The sequence below is a fragment of the Micromys minutus genome, assembly GCF_963924665.1.
Source record: "Micromys minutus genome assembly, chromosome: X".
NCBI classification, from domain to species: domain Eukaryota; kingdom Metazoa; phylum Chordata; class Mammalia; order Rodentia; family Muridae; genus Micromys; species Micromys minutus.
The window spans coordinates 16068952-16093224 of NC_137970.1; the positions used below are offsets into that span (position 1 = coordinate 16068952).

At 38.9% G+C, this 24273-nt stretch overlaps 1 protein-coding gene across 1 annotated transcript; it reads left to right on the forward strand.

Moving 5' to 3' along the window:
- Window positions 1–4684: 4684 nt before the first annotated feature.
- LOC308416036 (heterogeneous nuclear ribonucleoprotein A1-like) lies at window positions 4685–5930 on the forward strand. The gene has a single exon (XM_080911065.1). It carries the CDS (start codon window positions 4811–4813, stop codon window positions 5636–5638), a length of 828 nt encoding a protein of 275 aa, XP_080767191.1. The 5' UTR covers window positions 4685–4810; the 3' UTR covers window positions 5639–5930.
- The last annotated feature ends 18343 nt before the right edge of the window (window positions 5931–24273 follow it).

Genomic DNA, 24273 nt, shown 5'->3' on the forward strand with positions numbered 1-24273 from the left:
AATGTATACTATCAAACCTTTAAAAAAATCATGTACTGACAAAAATGTATTCATATACTGTTATGCAAAAATGCTTTTAAAATCTGTACATTTATCTTTGTTCTTTAAAGTTGTTCAATTAAAAAAAAATTAGGGTGTATTCTTAAGTGCTGAGCTAGTCCCTTTAAAATTTACTTTTGAGGCAGATTTTCATGTATCCATTATGCCCTTGAGCTTGCTGTGTTGAAGGGAATGACTTTGACTTTTGATTCTCCTGCCTCCACCTACCAAGTTCTGGGATTACAGGCATATGCCACCATTCACATTTTATGAGTTGCTGGTGACTGAAACTGATGCCTCATGTATGCTAGCAAATACTCTATCAACTGAGTGTATCCACAGCTGTCTTGCTTTGTTATTCTTTCATATGCTATCTTTCCAGAGCATTTTGGGCATTTTCGGCAAAGTTTCCATTATGTCATGTTCTTCTCTTTCTTCCCTACTCATCATGCAGCCCCTCCCACTAGTTAGCTTCCTCCTGCTCTTAGCTCCTGCCTTAGGTTTTCATTACTGTGAAGAGACACCATAACCAAGGTAACTCTTATAAAGGGCATTTTTTATTCAGTAGAATTGAGTTTTTATTGTATTTTTTAAAATTTGAATATATTCTGATTATAATCTTCCCTTTCTTCAACATTGAATTGGGGCTCGCTTACAGGTTCAGAGGTTCAGTTCGTCATCACCATAGCAGAAAGCATGGTAGCATTCCAGCAGACATGGTGCTGAAGGGTGTGCTGAGAGTTCTACAACTTTACCCAAAGACAGCCAGGGGGAGTCTGGCTTCCTGTAGGCAGTCAGGAAATGTTCTCTTCTGGGTCTTGGGCCAGGCTTCAATACTAGGAGACCTCAAAGCCTGCCTACACATTGACTCACTACCTCTAAGAAGGCCACACCTACTTCAACAAGACCACACCTCCTAAGTCTCACTTCCCATAGGCCAGGCATATTCAAACCACTCCCCTTCTGTTTTGATATGTTTTCTCCTCCTCCTTAAGGTCCCTCCTTCTCCTCCCATAGTCGCCTTTCTAGTTTCATGATCTATTTCCACAACTATACATATATATCAACTGGAACAAAAAATTAAAATCTAGAATGTGAGTGAAAGAACAAACATAATATTTGTACTTTCTTAAGTTTTAAGTTCCACCCCTTTCCCACAAATGTTGTGCTTTGACTTTTGTTTACTGCCTTAAGATTCAGTGTAGGCAGGACATATTGGGGATCTAAGGTTTGGTGGCTGGGATGGTGGCCCGATTGCTCCATTGGAAATTTTATCTAGTTACAGGAGGTGGCCACTTCAAGTTTCATATTTCCTATTTCTAGGAGTCTTCCCTAGGGTCACCCTCATTGGTTCCTTGGAATTTCCATTGTCCTAGCTTTCTAGCTTGTCCCAGAAGTGCCCCCACCTCTACTGATTCTAGTTCTCCTTTCCTCTGTCCTCCCCACACTTGATCCTTCTTGTTTCCCTTCTCATTTCCTCTGTCATCCAATACCCTCCCTTCATACACTCCCAATGTCTATTTTATTTCTCCTTCGCAGTGAAATTCAAGCATCCTCCTCCAGATCCTTCTTGTTTAGCTTCTTTGAGTCTGTGAATTGTAGCATGATTATCCTTTTCTTTATGGCTAATTTCCACTTATGAATACATACCATGTTTCTCTTTCTGGGTCTGGGTTACCTTACTCAGGATGAGATCCATTGGGGGCCTCCACTTCTTTGAAAAGAGAGAAGGAGAGAGTTGAGAGGAGGGAAGGTGAGAGGAAGGGACTGGGAGGAGAGGAGGGAGGGCAGCTGTGATCAAGATGTAAAGTAAATAAATTAAGTTTAAAAAAATCAGTGTATACTTGAAGTATATTTTCTTGGCTCATTCGTCTGTTGATGGACATCTAGGCTGATTCCATTGTCTAGCTATTTTGAATAAGCAGCAATAGTGTGGATATGCAAGTATCTCTTTGAGTCCCTTAGACATATTCACCTAAGAATGCTGTGGCTGGGTCATATGGCTATTTAACTCTTAGTGTTTTGAGAAATCTTCGTAAAGTATGGTGGCTACATCCGTTTACTCGTGGTCCCTTGGCTGCAGTTGTCACTTGTTTTTTTTTTTAAAATAGTTATTTTTTTACTGTTGGAAAATTTTATACATTCATATAAGATGTTTATATTAAATCTGCCTGTCAATCTTTCTTTTCCAATCCCCTGTCATGTGTTCTGTTTTACTGTTTGTTGTTTTCAGAGAACAATACATCTCAGTACAAATATATTTCATATTTGAGAAGAAACATTTTGTGTTGGTTTTATGTCTTTTGCTATGTCAAAATATCTAACAAAAGCAACTTAAAGAAAGAAGGGTTTGTTTTGGCTAACAGATTCCATCATGGCGGGGAAGAGGAGGTAGATGGGCAGCTTACATCTACAGTCAGGAGATAGAGATGAATGCCGGTGCTCAGCTTCTTTTCTCTGGTTTATTCTGGAACATCAACCCATGGAGTGGCACCACTCAGATTTAGGGTGGGTCTTCTCAGTTCAATTAACCTAAAGTAGAAAACCCCTCACACACACTTCTAGAGTTTCATTTCCATGGTTAGTCTGAATCTTCCTCAGGACACCACTTTTCCCTAGTTTCTTAACTCACTTCAAACCATGGGATGCCTTTTCCTCCTTTTCCTCCTGGAAAAACCACAAGTCTCACATGACACCAAACCCATTAGAGTAAGTGCTGCCTTCTCAATTAAAATCTTTAAAACCAGCAGATCAGGGAATAATGTAGTCCAAGTTCTAAAAGACCATGGACGGCAACCCAGACTACATTACCCAGCAAAACTATTTACTATAATTGAAGGGAAAGAAATCAACAACTTGCCATGTAAACAGGCTGAAAGAACTGATATACAGCAATCCAGCCTTACACAGACTACTGGAAGGAATATTAGGACTAAAGAGAGAAATAAATAATCATACTCAAGAGGCTCTGGGAAGAGAATAAATGAAGTTATAGTTATCGAAACACAGAAACTAAGAACAGAAAAAGCAAAAGCAAAGAGTATCACACACCTTACAATAACTTTTAATATTAATAGCCCTAACTCCCCAATAGAAAGATACAGGTTGGTTGAATAGAACAACAAACAAAATTTATCATTTTGTTTTCTAGAAAAAAATCTCAACTCCAAGGGCTACTTGAGATAAAGTAGGAAATATATTATTCCAAGAAAATAGGACCAAGAAACAAAAAGTTGTTGCTATCCCAATATATGACAATATAAATGTCAATCTAAACTTGATCAGAAGAGATACAGAATGGCACTTCACTCTGAACAAAAGAACAATTAACAAAGAAGAAATTACAATCCTAAACATGTAAGTACCAACCTCTGGTACATCCAGTTTCAAAAAAAATCAAATCATTAGCTGTCAAGGCACAAATTATCCCCAACTCTGTAACAGGAGGTGATTTCAATACCTTATAGACCATCTAGACAAAAGAGAAAATTTGGAATTAAATGGCATCATAAATCAAACAGACATAACAGATATTTATAGAATATTCTACCAAACACTAAAGGTTATACATTCTATTCAGCAGCCCATGGAATTTTCCCTAAAATAGATTATATCCTGGGACACAAAGTAAAGCTCAACAAATAAAACAAATTGAAATAACTTTGTGTATTCTTTCTGACCACAAACCAACAAAGCTTAAAATAAATTGTCTCTAGTAAACATGCAAAGTCATGGATCTTAAAAAATTGAATGGGTCAAAGAGGAAATCAAGAAAGAAAATTTAAAACCCCCAAGTTAAATAAAAAGGAAAATGCAACAAAGCAAAACCTCTGGGGCACAATAAAAGCAATCCTAAAAGGAACATTTATTGCTCTAAGTGGCTACTAAAATAAAGAAAGAGCATAAATAAATGAGTAAAGGACATGACATAAGAATTTGGAAAAGCAAGAACAAACTAAACCCAAGTCCAGTAGATGAGAAGAAATAGTAAAAATCAGAGCAGAAATTAACAAAATAGAAACAAAGAAGGCAGTAGAAGAAATCAACAAATATAAGAGGTGGCTCTTTGAAAAGATAAATAAAACTGATTGTTACTACTGCAGGTGCTGTCGAACCTGGGAGGACAGAGCAAGTAAAGTAGGCAGATTAAAGCCTCATGCAATAGCACCAGACAGTTTATATTCTGAGGGTTAAGAGGAGCCACATGAGTAACATGTACAATTTGAAGGGCAAACAGCATGTGACTACAAGCAGCATAAGGCAAAAATATTTTTCCATGTAGGCAAATAACAATATAAACAAATAAAATAGCCATTTGTAATGAATAATCTGACATAAACTCACACCTTTTTGCCACACCTGAGAGAAGCACAAAAGCATAAAAAAAGAATAATTTCTTGTTTCTGAAGAAACTCAGGTCATCAGACTCTTGTCTTCATTTCTTGTAGTTTTCTCACAAACACTCAGAAATCTCTTCACATAATTCCATGCTATTTGAAATTAAATCAAATTAAATTTAGTATGGATACCTTACCATTTAAATTAAATTTAGATACGTTCCTTATCTTACTCCTTTCTGCTCTCTCACGCTGCCGAGGAAGCATCGCAGAAGACTCTCATCTCCCTGCCGCCATGTCTATCTAAGTCAGAGTCTCCCAAGGAGCCGGAACAGCTGCGGAAGCTCTTCATAGGAGGGCTGAGCTTCGAAACAACCGACGAGAGTCTGAGGAGCCATTTTGAGCAATGGGGAACACTCACCGATTGCGTGGTAATGAGAGATCCAAACACCAAGAGATCCAGGGGCTTTGGGTTTGTCACATACGCCACTGTGGAGGAAGTGGATGCTGCCATGAACGCAAGACCACACACGGTGGATGGAAGAGTTGTGGAACCTAAGAGAGCTGTGTCAAGAGAAGATTCTCAGAGACCAGCTGCCCACTTAACTGTGAAAAAGATCTTTGTTGGTGGTATTAAAGAAGACACTGAAGAACATCACCTACGAGACTATTTTGAGCAGTATGGGAAAATTGAAGTGATTGAAATTATGACTGACAGAGGCAGTGGAAAAAAGAGGGGCTTTGCTTTTGTCACCTTTGATGACCATGATTCTGTAGATAAGATTGTTATTCAGAAATACCATACTGTGAATGGCCACAACTGTGAAGTAAGAAAGGCTCTGTCAAAGCAAGAGATGGCTAGTGCTTCATCCAGCCAGAGAGGTCGAAGTGGTTCTGGAAACTTTGGTGGCGGTCGTGGAGGTGGTTTTGGTGGAAATGACAATTTTGGTCGAGGAGGGAACTTCAGTGGGCATGGTGGCTTTGGTGGCAGCCGTGGTGGTGGTGGATATGGTGGCAGTGGGGATGGCTATAATGGATTTGGCAATGACGGAAGCAATTTTGGAGGTGGTGGAAGCTACAATGATTTTGGCAATCACAACAACCAGTCTTCAAATTTTGGACCAATGAAGGGAGGAAATTTTGGAGGCAGGATCTCTGGCCCTTATGGTGGTGGAGGCCAATACTTTCCTAAACCACGAAACCAAGGTGGCTATGGTGGTTCCAGCAGCAGCAGTAGTTATGGCAGTGGCAGGAGGTTCTAATCACAGCCAGGAAACAAAGCTTAGCAGGAGAGGAGAGCCAGAGAAGTGACAGGGAAGCTACAGGTTACAACAGATTTGTGAACTCAGCCAAGCACAGTGGTGGCAGGGCCTAGCTGCTACAAAGAAGACATGTTTTAGACAATACTCATGTGTGTGGGCAAAAACTCCAGGACTGTATTTGTGACTAATTGTATAACAGGTTATTTTAGTTTCTGTTCTGTGGAAAGTGTAAAGCATTCCAACAAAAGGTTTTACTGTAGACCTGTTTTTACCCATGCTGTTGATTGCTAAATGTAATAGTCTGATCATGACGCTGAATAAATGTGTCTTTTTTTTTTTTTTAATGTGCTGTGTAAAGTTAGTCTACTTTGAAGCCATCTTGGTAAACTTCCCTAAGAGTGTGAAGTTAGAATTCCTTCAGGGTAGTGCCAAGTTCCATTTGGAATTTATTTATGGTTGCTTGGGTGGAGAAGCCATTGTCTTCAAAAGCCTTGGTTTTGTTAAACTGCCAGTTACTGTTGTAACTTGATGAGTTTCACCATTGAAAGGGTCATCCAAGCAAGGTCACAATTTGGTTATAAAATGGTTGTTGGCACACCCTATGCAATATCAAAAATGAATAACAGTATCAGATAAAAAAACAGATGGGAATGAAGCTTGTGTATCGTCCATTATTGTGTGTACTCAATAAACGATTTAATTCTCTTGGGGAAAAAAAATTAAATTTAGTATGGATACCTTACCATTTAAATTAAATTTAGTATGGATACCTTACAACAGACATTTCCTAGGGAGCCTGTGACTCTGATACCAAAAGCCAAGTAGAACCCAATAAATCTAAAACAAAAACAAAAATAACACAAAAGAAACCACACAGGTCAATGTCACTCATAAACATAGAAGCAAAAATCCTCAATAGATTACTTGTAAATATTTGAATATAGGTATGTATTACCAAGATCATCCACTAGGATTAAGTTGGCTTTATTCTTGGGATTCAGGAATAGATCAACGTATGTACATTTAAATGTAATTAATCATATAGGTGGACATAAGCTTATGTGATTATCTTAATAGATACAGAAAAAGATGTCAGCAGTTAAGAGCACTGACTGCTCTTCTAGAGATCCTGAGTTCAATTCCCAACAACCACATGGTGGATCACAACCATCTGTAATGGGATCTGATGCCCTCCTCTGTCATGCAGACATACATACAAATAGAATATGCATATACATAATATACATGAATAAATAAAATTTAAAACACAATAATTACCCCTTAAGGAATTGCATGTGTTTACTCTATATATGTTTGTAATGTATTATCGATGAGAGTGTCAGTAACGAGACCACATAAAGGGGACAGAAGGCCATAAGGGCCCATAATACTTACACAATGTGGCACTAATGTGAATAAATGGACATCTGAGTTGGGAACTAGGGTTAAGTGGTGAATATTGTCTATAAATATGTCCTTGGAGTCACAGTTGAGTGTCTTCATCTTCAATTTTGTCTTTACCTTTGCCAGTTTATACCTGATGGATGTCAGATTTCCCCTGTACATGTCAACATATATGGCTATGTGTGGACTGTGTAATAGTAATGAATGATGTCACATCTGCCTCAGTATTTTATTTAATCTCCCAACCTCCTGTGACCCCTATTTTCTGAATCTAGGGCTTGGACTTCTGACCATAGTACTTGGTTGTATTATAATAGTAAGAAAAGACCCATTGAAGACGGCAAAGAAAGAGTTGCTCATGTCAGCCCTCACTCAACTCCAAGTAACTTGTGGAGAGACACCTCTTATCAGGGGTTGGGGAAAGGAATGAAGTCTAGACTTTATGCTTGAAATTCTGTAGTAATTCCGCCACAGGGAAGCTGGTTTTCGACAGAGCTCTACATCAAGCTGGTCTCCACAAACAGAGCTGTTGACACTGCATGGCCACATAACCATGGAAATGGTCATAATATCCTTATTAACCCTTGCAGACAGAGTCAGGAACAAGACTCTACCCGCTGGGAGGAAAGACAAACTGCTAACACAGTAATTTGCCTTAGAGCTTTGCTCAAAGAAATGGACTTTAGACTTGCCCTAGCATCTGGTGGACACTTAATCCTTGGTGAAACATTTTTACATTTTGGCCCATGTCCCTTCCAGACTTGGAAGATTTTCAGGTCACCTCTCCCATTTTGGTCACAGTTGTGACTTTGTATGATTGTTAGGCTGTTTAGTTTAACACTTGGGACTGATGGGTTCTAACTTCGGAAGCATAGATAGCTCTACACACTAAATTGTAGATGGTGTTTCTAAGCCTTCCCTGGCATCAAGAAATGACGTGTGCCCTAGTAAGGTGGAGTCATACAGGTTGGCACATACAGAGGAAAGCTGAAGAACCAAAGACACATGTTAGGTAAAGGGCTGGTAATCCCCAAGGCAAAAACACAGACAGTGCTACCATCTGTAGCTGCAGAATTTGCTTTTGGGCACCCATGAGGTTGTGTGGGTATTTCCAGGTGTGGGAAAGAGATATTCAGTTAGATGTCATTCTTGATGGCAAGGGGTTTGGCTTCACTAACATTATATCAGGCAGGATAACATGGTGCAAGACTATATTCACTGCAGTTATACAATGGGAACAAAGAAATATTTTTACTTTGTAATTTAATGTAAGGCAGATAAAACAAACAAAAAATTGGGCAGGCCCTAACAGTCCCTAATCTCAAGCCTGGTGCTCTTATCCAGCGCCACTGGAATATCCCTTCCTGGAAGCAGAGATACACTGTCCCAACCCATTTGTTGAAATTCTACTGCAGCCAGCATCATTAGTGGCTGATTGTGTCAGTTATCAGTCTTGTGTCATGAGTCCATGTCAGTTGGAGACTGCCCATAGCGGTGTGACTTTTAGTTCAATCTATCACTAGACTAGTCACAGAGGACTAGTACAGAAGTTTGACATAGACTTGTATTGATGCTCATAAGCATGGCTTAAGAGCAGGAGACCAGTCTTTTCCACAATCATCCTTCCCAGAGCCAAGGAAAATTCAATAAAGACAAGCTAGAAACTACAGACAAAGTGTCTGTAGCTACACTGGTTCTAGAATGTGACTTGATACTAGAATAGCCTCTCCCAGTTCATTCTGAATGCCATGCCAGTTGAGGTTTGGAAAAAACGAGACCTCTAGTGTCCAAACGGTAACAACACAACAGCGGATTTGCACATGACCCAGTGCTGACATAGCAGGTGTAATTACAGCTATAGAAATTAAGCAGCTTCATTAAACTATTAGAGGGACAGGCAGGAAGTGATTGTGAAAACTGGAATAATTACCAAAACTTTCCATGGGTATAAGCCATTGCATGCCAACGGGTACCAAAAATTCACTGGAAATTGTGACTTTACTTAATGATCAGAGTAAAGAGTTAATCTGAATAAAGTTTTTAATGACGATGTTACAGCATCAGTTTTAAGGAAACTCGACATGCTCCAAGAAAGCAGTGAGAAGTGATTCACTACTCTAACATAACATCATTTCACAGAAAGAGATGCAAATCTGCGCAGAAATCTTTTATCTGAAATATACCCTGAATGAAATTAACAGTCAAGGAAGGCATCAGTGGCAAGGAAATCAGATGAAGGAATTATTAAAACTCAAACACAAGCTAGTTGAAAATAAAAAAATTAGAAACAAAATATAATGAACAGTTATGTTATTTCTAAGGTGAGGATCATATGTTACACAGTATTCATAAGGAAATCAATTATCTTTTCTAGGAGTGCTCCAAATTATGGACTCTGTGTGTGAGTGTGTGTGTGTGTGTGTGTGTGTGTGTGTGTGTTGTATAATATCATTCTCAAGGAGAAATGAACAACACATCTCTCCCAGATAAGAAACTACTAGCAGACTAAAGTAAGAATAGCACCAAAGTCTATCTTGATGAACCAGTAAGTTTTATAGGGGTTACTCAAAGAAGCAGAAATGGCACAAAGACAGTTCTATCACTGAAGCCAGCAAGGGTGACAGCTCACAACATTTGGAACACTGGAGCACAATGCACAGCCTGAAGGTGGCTAAGCAGGTCCAACAGGACCCCTTTCTGGTCTTCACTTCTAAGTAACTGTTGTCTCTGCTTTCTGCTAGGCTGACCCAAATCTCTTCTAGGCACCTCAGCTGGAAGAATGAGAGAGTATCCTAGCTAGTTTTATGTCAATTTGAAATAAGCTAGAATTATTTCAAAGAAGGGAATTTCAATAGATGAAATGCTTCCATGAGATCCATCTGTAGGGCATTTTTTCAATTAGTGATCAATTCGGGAGAGGCCAGCCTACTGTGGATGGTCCCATCCCTGGGCTGGTGGTCTTGGGTTCTATAAGAAGGCAGGCTGACATATCCTGTAGCCAGACAGGTACCCCAGTGGAACAACAGAGACATCAACCCATCCGCAAACTTACAACCCGTTATCTATTCTGTCTATAAGAAGTGCTGGGCCAGAGGATGGAGTAGAAGTTGAGGGAATGACCAGCCAATAACTAGACCAAATTGAGACCCATCCCATGGGTAAGCACCAATCCCTGACAGTGTTAGTGATACTCTGTGATGCTTGCAGACAGGAGCATGGCTGTCCTCTGAGAGGCTCCACCCAGCAGCTGACTCAGACAAATGCAGGTACCCACAGCCAAACAGTGGAATGAGTTAAGGGCCCCCTATGGAAGAATAGGAGGAAGGATTTAAGGCCCAGAAGGGAATAGGAACTCCACAGGAAGACCAACAGAGTCAACTAATCTGGACTTTTGGAGCTCTGGGGATCGAAACCACCAACCAAAGAGCATACATGGGCTGGACGAAGGTCTCACTGCACATATGTAGCAGATGTGCAGCTTGACCTTCATGTGGGTCCTAAACAAGTGGAATTGGGGCTGTCCCAAAAGCTGTTGCCTATACATGGGATATAGTCTAGCTGGGCTGCCTTGTCTGACTTCATTGGGGGAGGACGTGCCTAGTCTCGCAGAGACTCAAAGTGCCAGGGTTGAGGAAATAACCAAGGGGGGCCCAAACCTGTTCAGAGGAGAAAGGAAGGTAGGAGGAGGAAGGATTGTGTGAGGAGGTGATTTGGAGGGGGCAGTGAGCAGAATGCAAAGTGAATAAGTAAAATAAGATAAGATAAAAAGAAAGCAGGCTGAGCAAGCCAATAAGCAGCACCCCTCTATGGCCTCTGTATCCAGGTTTGGGCCCTGTTGGATTTTCTTCAGTGATAAACAGTGATGTGGAAGTGTAAGACATATAAACTGTTTTTCCCTCAAGGTCATGATGTTTCATCACAGCAATTGTAACCCTGCAGGTACAAAGTAAATCTAGTCAATTGTAGGACCTTCCTGAAGCTATTGTGTACTTGCTGAATGTAACCTCCCCTGCAGTACAGAATGTTTCAGCTCCCTCCGGAACATTGTGTGGCTTAATAAGCTTCTCCCAAGACAGAAGGTTTTCTCCGGGATGAAATTGTTACATATCAGTGTGCTCTCTGTGAGTGCTGGTTAACTTTTGTATTTTCAGGATAATTATATTACATTGAAGAAATAGTATATATTAGAAATGTGCAATATATATATTTGAGTACACAGCTTAAGTTATTGTGTGGCAAGTATAACTTTAATGATTTCATATAATAAGGGGAGGCACAGTTATCACTAAAGACTTTTTGAAAAGAGAGCATGGAAACCTTTCCTTAGAGGCATCCTAAAATGTATACCTATACATCTATTAAAATGTAAGTGGAGTAATCCTGTAACAAGAAGACAATGCTCATATTAGACAGCACAAGAAAACATGAAAGGCCAGTGACAAGGAAACATTACTTCTTTTGAAACTGTTGGCTACTATGGTCCCAAAGAGACTTCCAACAATACAGGTTATTTGTGCCTGACTATTCTATTCCCCTCTCTATCCCCCTTGCCACAGCCATCCCTTTTTACTTTCCTGATCTCTGCAGTTTTTCCAAGCTATATGCTGCCATTTGCAGACTTGGTGCTAGGAAACTCAGATGAGAAAGACCATGTGGTGTTTCTCATCGTGGGTCTGGTTTACTTTTGTATGACAAGAGGAGACTGCATGGCAGACCTCAGTATGAATACCACCAAAGTGGAACTCAGTGGACCAATGAGTTTTATTTGGATTACTCATAGGAATATAGGTGATTGGCTACTTACAGGCAGAAATGACTCTAAGACAGTTGCATCATCAAAGCTCACCTCAGCGTGGGTGACAAAATGGGGACCTGGTGCACAGTGCACAACCTGCAAGCAACTCAACAGGTTGGAAGGCTTCCTTTCCAAGTGACTCAGTTTGCTCTAAAACTCTTCCAGGTTTAGCTTCTTCAGGGCAGCAGTTCTAGTCTTAGAGGGTCTAATTTATAGCTTGGTTTGTCTGAGAGGGACTTTCAGCAGTCTTTATTGTTTACTCCAGGTAGTTAACTGCAATCCTACTGTGTACTCAGCCTGTTAAGCCCGCCTGTAAGGAAACAATGTAGTCAATCTTACTATGCAGTAGATTAAAAAAAATAACCTATGCCAATGCATAGGTTTAATCTTAAATTACGTACTATTTCGTGCCTCTTACCTAGAATAGTGGATGTGTGCATATGTGTATGTTGTGGTAATCATTTGCTGAAAGTAGCAAACAGGTTGAAGATAATCTTTTAAGAAAAAACTAGTATTACACAAATATTAGAAGCAACACGTGGATATAGGTTGAACTTATTCTGAGTGCTATCCTGGGTCAGTTGAGACCAGTAAATACTTCCCTTGTTAAAAAAAAAAAAAATCTGTTCAGGATTCCCACATGTTTTTTTTTTTTTCCTTGCCTGAGGCCAGGCCATAAACAACCCCTGACAGCAAAGATTTTACATTTAGGTTTTTCATGAGTTTTGCTTCAGGAACTTCTGAGTAGAATGCAGGAATGTGAATTTATTTTGCAGTTCCCAAATCCACTATGATTGCCTGTTTATTAGGAATAAAGGTTTCTGTAGAAAGGAGCTCTTCATTTCTTCTCCATACCATATTTCATATAATGTTCAGTACATACAGAGTAAAGCCCTCTGTTAGAAACAGGCAACAGGAGACAGATCAGATCCATATAACAGACAAGCAGCATGGAGAGGGCATGGACCACAGGCAAAAGACATAGGGAGAGAAGTGGGGAATTTAAATTGGGGCTCTCTCTTGAAGTCCCTTTTGTCATTCCTTAATGTGACCTTGGAACATTTTGTTGCCTCTCTGCCTACAGTGGAGAACTAATGAACTACACATTCTTTATTATGGAATTGACAGGCCAGAAAAACATTGCTGTTCCTGAACATTTCTAAACCCGAATTTCTCCTCCTTTTCCTAAACACTAGATTCCAGACACTTAAAGTTTTCAGTGTGTTTCTCAGCTCACTTGAGTATTCTGGCCCCAGATGACTTTAACTTCTACCTCTTACCTGTCTTCTACTTTGACGACAGTAACTTTCACATAGGATTCTCATTTCCTTCAACAAAAACTTTCGTTATAGCCCTTATCCCCACCTGACTCAATATACCAACATGGTAGTTAACAGAGCTGCATAAAGCGGAGTAAGATACATGTAAAGTCAAATTTATTCTGTGCCATATTCATACTGCCTTCTGAAAATGCTATGGTCATATAACATATATAGGGAATATGGGCACAGTAAAGGAGAGAACTCATTTCAAAGTGGTTGTTATCAAGCAAAGTGGATGGACTAAACAGCACATGCTTAAATCTCTACTGTTCTGGATAATTCTGGCAAGTCCTTATGCTGAAATCGAAGTTGGAAGGGCGGGGCAGGGTGAGTACTGAAATCTAGCAATAAAAGATAATGAATGGAGAGAGTTTAAGCTACTATGTATACAGAAATTCGATATAGTAGCAATTGGAAATTAATGAAAACAATTGGTTACACAGTGCAGGGCCGAAGGGTTGGAAGTCAAGTCAGCAATGTGTCCTTGACATGCAATCAAATTGCCTTCCAAATATTTATGTTTATATTATATCCATAGACTAGTGCTACAATAGTTTGGGCCAGAGAAAGTTCTTTCCTTCCTTCCTTCCTTCCTTCCTTCCTTCCTTCCTTCCTTCCTTCTTTCTTTCTTTTTTTTTAAGAGTAGAGGACAGTATATGCAGAGACTTGTACCTGGTTGATGTGCTGAAAGCAAGCGACTCTTGATATCTCAGCCATAAATAGGCCATCTCTAAACCTGAGGAACAACATGAAAGAAAAAGTGGACAGATGTTAGCAAGAACATGAAGAGGAGTGCTTTGAAACAGAAACACTGTCTTGTGCGCATAGCATGGCTGTTCCAGTCAGAACCACTGGCATAAGACCTGCACAGACAGAAAAGAAACAAAATTTGAAGGCAGACTAGTCAGGAATCCAGGGTGGGAGTGAGATAAGAGAGGGTAACAGAGGTGAATATTACCATTATATATGCAATTAATATTAATGAAAGACATATATCCCTTCAGCACCATAGGTTATGAAATAGCTATGTAACTTTGAATCATGGACAATTGCCCACTCCATCCAGAGTCAGAGTCACCTGAATGGAGAAAATAGGAGTGCAAAGAGATATTCATAACATAAGAATTGTGGGGGGAAAATCAAAGTGTAACACTTATTCCTCTAATGACAATATATATATATATATGTATATATATGTGTATATATACATATGTATATTTATATATATTCCAAATTCAAATGAAATTACTGCACCATGTGTGAAAGAATTTGATGTCCTAGATATCTATGCAATCCATTTCAATGATAGAAACATCTGTGACAGATAGCAGCTTTGAATAATGTAATTGGAACATAAAATTGCACGTGACACTGTGAGAGAGATAACTGTGGGCAAGGATGATTTTAGGCCATGCGTCTACCACAGTGAAACTCCACAATGTGTAGAGTATGAGGATAATATGATAAGAAGGGAAATCATCTTACAAGATGTTCTATTACAACAGGATGTTGTAATAAAAATGCTTTGAGTCATTTATAAACAATATACATTCGTTACTTCATGTTTTAGAGGTTGGGAAGTTGAAGACAACAGCATCACAGGTGGAGAAAAGGGAAGGGAGAAATATAATTAAATTTCAACTTAAAAAGATTTCGTGTCTGGTAAGGGTGCATTCCTCATAAATAGAATGAATGTCTTCCTGCATCTTGCTGTAGTAGAAGAAACAGTTCCTTTGCACCTCTTTTGTAAGGCAAAATCTCATCCACCAGGACACACACAATTAGACCATAGAAGCAAGAGAGAAAAAAATAATTTTCTTTAATGAACAGGAAATTTTTAGAAGAAAATGTATATTTGTAGGGAGGAAGGTGGAGCGGAACTGTAAAATTATGAATAATGGCTTTAAAGCACCCACCATTTTATTGCTTGCTATATGTTTGTTCTTCCAATTCACTTGATATCATAATCAAAGGACTGAACTAGTCTGGGAAGTCTGAGCCTCTTAGAGCAAATTCCAGGGTCCTTAGGAGAGGCAACCTGGAAAACCAGACTGAATTGAAACTTGGCTGTCCCTTACTAAGTGAATGTTCCACATCAACTATATAATGGGGTACCTGAACTTCTTAGAAGGCAACTAGCACTCCCATAGTGTCAAATAAGAAGCTGCCAGGCTTTCTTAAGAGATGCACTTAGAAACTCCTCAACATTATATCCACTATGTAATATGATCACAGAGTCAGGTCCGTAAGTCACGATGGAAAATGGCTATATAAGGTGTACATGAACAAGCATTACTCATGGCAGGCTGTCACTGGGAGCTAGAGACAGTAGTGAGTATGCAAAAGATGTCTTCACTTAGATTTTCACTGATTTTGTGGTGCATCAAAGATTTCCAGACCCAGAAAGAAAGAAAGAAAGAAAGAGAGAGAGAGAGAGAGAGAGAGAGAGAGAGAGAGAGAGAGAGAGAAGAGAGAGAGAGAGACAGAGAGAGAGACAGAGAGACAGAGAAAGAGAGAAAGAAAGAAAGAAAGAAAGAAAGAAGGAAGGAAGGAAAAAGAAAGAAAGAAAGGAAGAAAGGAAGGAAGGAAGGAAGGAAGGAAGGAAGGAAGGAAGGAAGGAAGGAAGAAAGGGTTGATGACTCTTTGGGTTTTTTTGTTTGTTTGTTTTTGTTTTTTGTCAAGGGACACTGATAAATAGTGGCCCAGAAAGACATAAAAACTTAACTGGATGGAAGTTGTCACTGTGTGTCAGTTGTTGCTGAGATTTAATGAAGCTGAGATGAAGACTAATGATGAATCTGGTGGAGGTCAACAGCAGCGGTAACACAGGGTTTCACAGGGGTTGCCTATGACGACCAGAAACACAGATAAAAGTACCAAAGGAGTGGATGAAAAATAGATGATGAGGAGGGTAAATAGGTAGATAGGTACATGGATAGATAGATAATAAATAGATGTATTAAAATATGTGCTTCCTATCGGGGGCTGTGTTTTCTTCTCTCTTTTCTCCCAAAGCAGTCAATGGTAACTGATTCACACTCTGTTAATATATGCATCTATGTTAATATATGAGAAGTCATGAATGCTACTAAAAATAACTCATTAAAATTAGTTACACTATAGAGTTCTCTACTTTGAAGGAGACAAACCAAATGTGCTAGTTCTGTTTTTAAATGTTCTCTTATATTTTCTTTTAAGTTTTAAAATTATACATATATGTGCATGCATATACAGTGTGTGTGTATGTATGCGTGTGTGTGTGTGTGTGTGTGTGTGTGTTTGCATGTGCATCTGAGTGTGGGAGGATGGGAAAAGATGAGAAAAATGAAGATGAGAAAAAGAGAAGATGGCATCAGACCACCTGAAACTGGAGGTCTAGGCAGGTGTGAGCTGCCTTGTGATGCTGGGAACCAGACTCTGGAAGAGCAGCAAGTGCTCTTAATCACTGAGCCATCTCTCCAGCCCCAAGTTCTGTTTTTATTTGATAATGACATAGTCGACATCTTACTGTTGAATTTTTTTAAACCTACTAACAGTGTGATTTTGGAAACAAAAATCTCTCTTCTGTCCTTGAATTCTGTATATATTCAAAATAGTAACTTCTTGTCTATTATTTGTGCTGAGAATGTTTCCTTCTAGTTTGTCTTCAAATTTAAATTTTTATTTGCATATTTGTTTCTTGTGTACTGATGTTTTTGCCTATGTGTATATCTAGGTTCCACATGTGTGCTTGGGGCCCACAAAGGCAAGAAGAGGATATTGTGGATGCTTTTGGGAGAGGCCCTCTGGAAAAGCAACCAATGAGTTTAACCTTTAGCCAACAGGTCATTACATTTTTAAAAATTGCTTATGCTGTTCTCCTTGTTTTAATATCATGAAGATCTTATGTTGTTACCAGAATTATGTGGTCACATTCCCCATCCTTTATTTTCCTTTCCATTGCATCTGCTTCTTGACTTAGTTTCAGAATCTTTTCTATAGCGGGTAGAGAAAATGCTACTAGCATTGTAACAATTTTGTTACAATTAGATTCCTGATCTAGTTAACATTGTTGTAAGGTATACAATGTCTCTGTTTCTTTCACAAATATCTATGTACCTTGTCCACCCATTTTTTGTCTTAAAGGCTTCCTTATTTTTATTTATGTCTTCATTTAGTATGTAGCTCAGACTTAAATTTGTGATCCTCTTGCCTCAGCCTAATGTAATATGCCTTAGCATATGCCATGAACCCCAACATAAAAGGTTATTTTTGTTCCAGTGCAATAAATTGACATTCATCATGCATTTAGAGTTCTTTCTGTCTTTATTCTATTCTACTTTTATTGGTAGTTCAAAGCTACATTATATTATTTAAATCACAGTGGCTTTGTAATCTGCATTTATACCTGCTAAGACTTTGTTGTTTTTCTTATTTTCATGTTTCTAGGGAGATTCTAAAATGTTAAATTTTCTATATAAGGTTCGCATTTGTCAGTTTCCACCAATTTAAAATTTGATTCAAACCATATAAAATGTATGCATATTTTTATTGGAATTATTTTAATTTTTAAAATTCTATATGGGGATCTTGTCAAAATGGGTTTGACATTTTAAAGATACTGAACATTCTTATCTAAAATTAGGAGAATCTTTAATTTGCCTAAGTATCCATTTGTGGAGAAAAAAAAAGGCTTAGTGTGTAAAAGTGCTTGAATGTGGGTTTTATCTGTAGACCTACATGGTGGAAAGACGGCGCTGACTCTCAAAAGTTGTGCTCTGATTTCCATATATTGTCTGCCATGGCATGTACTTGTGTGTGTGGGGGGGTAAGAGACAGCTCAGTTGGTTACCTGGTTTAGGACCCAAGCATCCATATAGAAAAGCCACGTTCAGAAGTGTGTGCTTATAGCTCCTGCACGGCATAAGCACAGACTAATAGGAGAGTCTCTAGAACTTGCTGGACAGCTAGGCCAGTCCCTGAGTTCCACCCTTAAGGAGAGTCCCTATCTCAAAAGAGTTAGAGAGTGTCTGAAGAAGAAAGACACTTGGTATAAATAAATCTCCAGCCTCCAGGTATTTGTACATGCTCAAATACCCATCCTACATGTGATAATCTAATTCACTTGACCATATATTGCTAAGGATTTTGCACGACTATTCATTCTTCAAAGTTATTACTCTGTAATTTTTCTCATGATTCCAGAAATGTATTGGTTTTTTTCTAGGCTTTCGTGTTTGTTTTGTTGCTATCTGTTGCATTTACTTGTTTGTCTTTCTAGTGTGCCTTTCTTTCTATTTGTAGTTCACTTTTCTTGAGTCCTCTCTTTCCTTTAGGCAGAATTTGCAACAAAGTTTTAGTTATTAGCCTATGCTGACTCTAAAGTCACAACCTTTCTGCTTCAATTACCTGTGTGATGTTACAGTTGTGCGCTACCATATTTGGCCAGAGGTGCCCCCACCACCTCTTATTTGTATTTTTAATTATTATTTTAATTTTATTTATTTTACATCCCAACTGCACTTTCCCTCTCCTCCCAGTCCTTCATCCCCCACCCATTCCTCCTTTATTTCTCTTCAGAAAAGAGCCAGTCTCTATGGATATCAACTAGTCACTGCATAGCAAGATGCAGTGAGACTGACACCTTCTCTTGTGTGAAGGCTAGGTAAGGCAACCCAGTAGGAGAAAAGGGTCCCAATGTCAGACAACAGATTCAGTGATAGCTCACACTCCCACTGTTAGGTGTGTATGGAAAGAACATGCTATATCATGTAACATATGTACAGAGTTTCTAGGTCACTCCCATGCAGGATCCCTGGTTGGTGGATCAGTTTCTGTGAACATCTGTGGGTTCAGTGTAGTTGATTGTGTGGGTTTTCTTGTGGTGTCCTTGACCACTCTGGCTTCTACAATCCTTTCTCCCTCTCTCTCTTTTACAGTATTTTCCCAGCATAGGTCCGTGGGCTATCCAACCTCTGGTTCCTGGCCCTTGGGGCCCTCCTCATGGCTTAAGTCTTAAACTGGAGTGTTACTGGTTGGCCACTCCCACAATTTCTACACTTACCCCAGCACATCTTGTAGGCAGGACAAATTGTAGGTAGAAAGTTTGGTAGCTGTGTTGGTGTCCCAATCCCTCCATTGTTAATCATGCCCAGTTACAGAAGATGGCTGGTTCAGACTCCATGTCCCCATCACTAGGAGTCTTTACTAGGGTCACTCTCATTGACACCTAGGAGTTCCCATTTCCCTAGGTTTCTAGATCATCTCAGAGATGCCCCCACCAATCCAGTTGTCTCTCTCTCTGTGCTCTCTCCCTCCATCCTCCTCACACCTGATCCTTCATGTTCCCATCTCTATCCCTAACCACATTAGTCCCTTCTCCCCATTCACCTTCTAGGTCTATTCTATTTCCCCTTCGCAATGAGATTGTATATGTGCCACTCCCCCACCTTATCCACTCCCTCCCATCCTTCTTGTTACTTGGCTTCTTTGGGTCTGTGGATTGTAACACAGTTATCCTTTACTTTATGGCTAATATCTACTTATAAATGAGGACATACCATGTTTGTCTTTCTAGGTCAAGGTCACCTCACTCAGGGTGATATTTTTTAGTTCCATCTATTTGCCTGCAAATTTCATGATGTCAAATTGTTTTTACCAGTGGAGTTACACTCCATTGTGTAAGTATACCATGTTTTCTTTCTCCATTCTTCAGTTGAGGGATATCTAGGTTTTCCAAGGTTCTGACTATCATGAATAAAACTGCTATAAACATAAAGGAACAAGTGTCCTTGTAATGGCAGAGCATCCTATGGGTATATGACTAAAAGTGGTAGGGCTTGTTTTTGGTTCTCAATATTTTGAGAAATTGCCTTATTGATTTTCACAGAAGTTGTACCAGTTTGCATTCCCACCAACAATGAAGGAGTGTTCTTTTTCCACATCCTTGCTAGCATGTGCTATCACTTGAATTTTTTTTAGTTGAACAACCTTATTTTAAAAAACAGAGATAAATGTCCAGATTTTAAAAGCATTTTTCATAAAAGTTTATAAATACATTTTTGTCAGTACTTGATTTTTTAAAAGGTTTATAGTATGCCTTAAAATCTTACTAGTTACAATGACCATAAAGTACATGTAAAACAGGATGTAACCTGGAAATGGTCAAGTTTTCTTGGTGTGTAAAGATTGAGCATGATGATTTTTCTTTTTTTGGTCTTTGTTTTCTTGAACTTCATATAGTCTGTGAGTTGTTTCTGGGGTGTTCTGAGCTTTCTGGGGTTAGTATCCAATTATCAGTGACTGCATATTATATCTGTTCTTTTGCTACTGGGTTATCTCGCTCAGGATGATATTCTATAGATGCATTCATTTTCTTAAGAATTTCATAAAGTCATTGTTTCTGATAGCTGAGTAGTACTCCATTGTGTAAATGTACCACAATTTTTGTATTCATCCACCTACTGAAGGACATCTGGATTCTTTCCAGCTTCTGGCTATTATAAATAGGGCTGCTATGAACATTGTGGTGCATGTGTCTTTGTTGTATGCTAAAGCTTCTCTGGGGTATATGCCCAAAAGTGGAATAACTGGATTTTCAGGTAGGACTATGTCCAATTTTCTGAAGAATCAACAGACTGATTTCCAGAGTGGTTGTACCAGTTTCCAACCCCACCGACAGGGGAGAAGAGTTCCTCTTTCTCTGCATCCTTGCCAGCATCTACTGTCATCTGAATTTTTTGATCTTAGCCATTCTGGTTGGTGTGAGGTGGAATCTCAGGGTTGTTTTGATTTGCATTTCCCTGATGGCTAAGGATGTCAAGCACTTACTTAGATGCTTCTCAGCCATTAGATATTCCTCAATTGAGAACTTTTTGTTTAGCTCTGTACCCTATTTTTAATAGGGTTGCTTGATTCTCTGGTGTCTAACTTCTTGAGTTCTTGTATACCTTGGATATTAGGCCTCTATCAAATATGTGGTTGGTAAAGATCTTTTCCCAATCTGTTGGCTGACATTTTGCTTTCTTGATTGTGTCCTTAGCCTTACAGAAACTTTGCAAACTCATTAAGCACCATTCGTCAATATTTGACCTTAGAGCACAAGCCACTGGTGTTCTGTTCAGGAAAATTTCTCCAGTACCTATGTGTTCTAAGGTTTTCCCTACTTTCTCTTCTAATAATTTCAGTGTACCTGGTTTTATGTGGAGATCTTTAATCCACTTGCACTTGAGCTTTGTACAAGGAGATAAGAATGGGTCTATTTTCATTCTTCTGCATGCTGAGTGCCAGTTGGACCAATACCATTTGTTGAAGACGCTATCCTTTTTCCATTGAAAAAGGTCCTTTATCAAAAATCAAGTGACCATATATGAGGCGAGGGCTCATTTCTGGATATTCTGTTCAATTCCATTGACCCAACATGCCTATCTCTGTACCTGTACCATGAAGTTTTTAACACAATTGCCTTATAATATAGCTTGAGGTCAGGGATAGGGATTCCCACAGATATTTTCTTGTTATTGAGGATGGGATTTCGCTATTCTAGGTCTTTTGTTATTCCATATGAAATTACACATTGCTCTTTCCAACTACATGAAGAATTGGGTTGGAATTTTGATGGGGATTGCATTGAATCTGTAAATTGCTTTTGGTAAGATGGTCATTTTTACAGTGTTGGTCCTTCCAATCCATGAGCATGGGAGATCTTTCCAGTTTCTGAGATCTTCCTCTATTTCCTTCTTTGGAGATTTGAAGTTCTTGACATACAGGTCCTTCACTTGCTTAGTTAGAGTCACACCAAGATATTTCATATTGTTTGTGACTATTGTGAAGGTTATCTTTTCCCTAATTTCTTTCTCTGCATGTTTGTCCTTTGAGTAGAGGAAGGCTACTGATTTATTTGAGTTAATTTTATATCCAGCCACTTTGCTGAACTTGTTTATCAGCTGTAGGAGTTCTCTGGAGGAATGTGTGGGGTAACTTACATATACTATCATGTCATCTGCAAACAGTGGTGTTTCTACTTCTTCCTTTCCAATTTGTATCCCTTTGATTTCCTTTTGCTGTCTAATTGTTCCAGCCAGGACTTCCAGTACTATGTTGAATAGGTAGGGGGAGAGTGGGCAGCCTTGTCTAGTCCCTGATTTTAGTGGGATTGCTTCAAGTTTCTCACCGTCAAGTTTGATGTTGGCTACTGGTTTGCTGTATATTGCTTTGATTATGTTTAGTTATGGGCCTTGAATTCCTGTTCCTACCAAGACTTTTAACATGAAGGGGTGTTGAATTTTGTCAAATGCTTTCTCAGCATCTAGTGAGATCACCATGTGTTTTTTTTTTTTTTTTTTTTTTTTTTTTGAGTTTTATATGTGGTGGATTATGTTGATGGATTTCCGTATATTAAACCGACCCTGCATCCCAGGGATGAAGCCTACTTAATCAAGGTGAATGATCGTTTTGATATGTTCTAGGATTCGGTTTGCAAGGATTTTGTAGAGTACTTTTGCATCAATGTTCATAAGTGAGATTGGTCTGATGTTCTCTTTCCTTGTAGGGTCTTTGTATGGTTTAGGAACTAGGGTTATTCCTAGCCTCGAAAAATGAGTTAGGTACTGTTCCATCTGACTCTATTTTGTGGAATAGTTTGGAAAGGATTGTTATTAGGTCATCAATAAATGTCTGATGGAATTCTGCACTGAACCCATCTGGACCTAGGGTTTTTTTGGTTGGGAGAAATTTGATGACTGCTTCTATTTCTTTAGGTGTTATTTAGATGGTTTACATTGTACTGGTTTAACTATAGTATCTGGAATCTGTCGAGGAATTCATCCATTTCCTCCAGATTTTCCAGCTTTGTTGGGTATAGGCTTTTGTAGTAGGATCTGATGATTTCTTGAATTTCCTCAGTTTCAGTTATGTCTCCACTTTTATTTCTGATTTTGTTAATTTGGATACTCTCTCTTTGCCCTCTAGTTAGTCTGGCTAAGGGTTTATCAATCTTGTTAATTTTCTCAAAGAACCAGCTCTTGGTTTTTGTTGATTCTTTGAATGGTTCTTTCTGTTTCTATTTCGTCAATTTCTGCTCTGAGTTTGATTATTTCTTGCTCTATACTCCTCTTGGGTGTATCTGCTTCCTTTTCTTCTAGAGCTTTCAACTGTGCTGTCAAGTTGCTAGTGTATGCTCTCTCCAGTTTCTCTTTGGAAGCACTCAGAGCTATACGTTTTCCTCTCAGTACTGCTTTCCTTGCATCCCATAGGTTTGGGTATGTTGTGTTTTCATTTTCATTAAATTGTAGAAAATCCTTAATTTTTTTTATTTCTTTCTTCTTTGACCATGCTATCTTTTAATAGAGCATTGTTCAGTTTCCATGTGTTTATGGGATTTTGTTGTCTTTGTTGTTATTAAAGACCAGCCATAGACCATGGTGGCCTGAGAGAATGCATGGGAGTATTTTAATCTTCTTATATCTATTGAGGCTTGTTTTGTGACCAATTATATGGTCAATTATATGGTCAATGGTTGTTCTATATGTATAAAGTTTAAGAGATCTATACATAACATAGATTTGATTTTTTTCTTCCTTTTTTTCTTTTATGACTTTAAAATATATACTGCAGTGACAGAGGCATAAGACATAAAAGTCAATGGTGACAGGAAAAGTGTTTATAATGGTCCTAGTAAGCTTCTTGCACTTATAAGTGTTGATCATGGCATGCTATGTAACCAGGTCTTCCCCCTTTTACAACTGCCAATTCACTTTCATGAACTACCGTATGAATAGGCCTAAAAGATGCACAGGGATAAAGATGAAGCAGAGACTGAGGGAACAGCTAACCAATGACATCCTCAACTTGAGCCCTAGTCCATGAGAGAGAGCCAACCTCTGACACTATTATTGATATCCTGCTATGCTCGCATTGAGGAGCCTAGCATAACTGTCTCCTGAGAGTCTCATCAAGCAGCTGCTGAATACAGATGCAGACATCCACAGCTAAACAATAGGCAGAGCTCTGGGAGTCTTGTGGAAGGGCCTGGGAGGATTAAGGTTTTTCAAACATTCTGGATGTTATTTATCTCTACTTTTACTCCCTCTTTGCTAAAAGTGCAAATTGTATAAAGAAAGTTAAGTAAGTGAGCA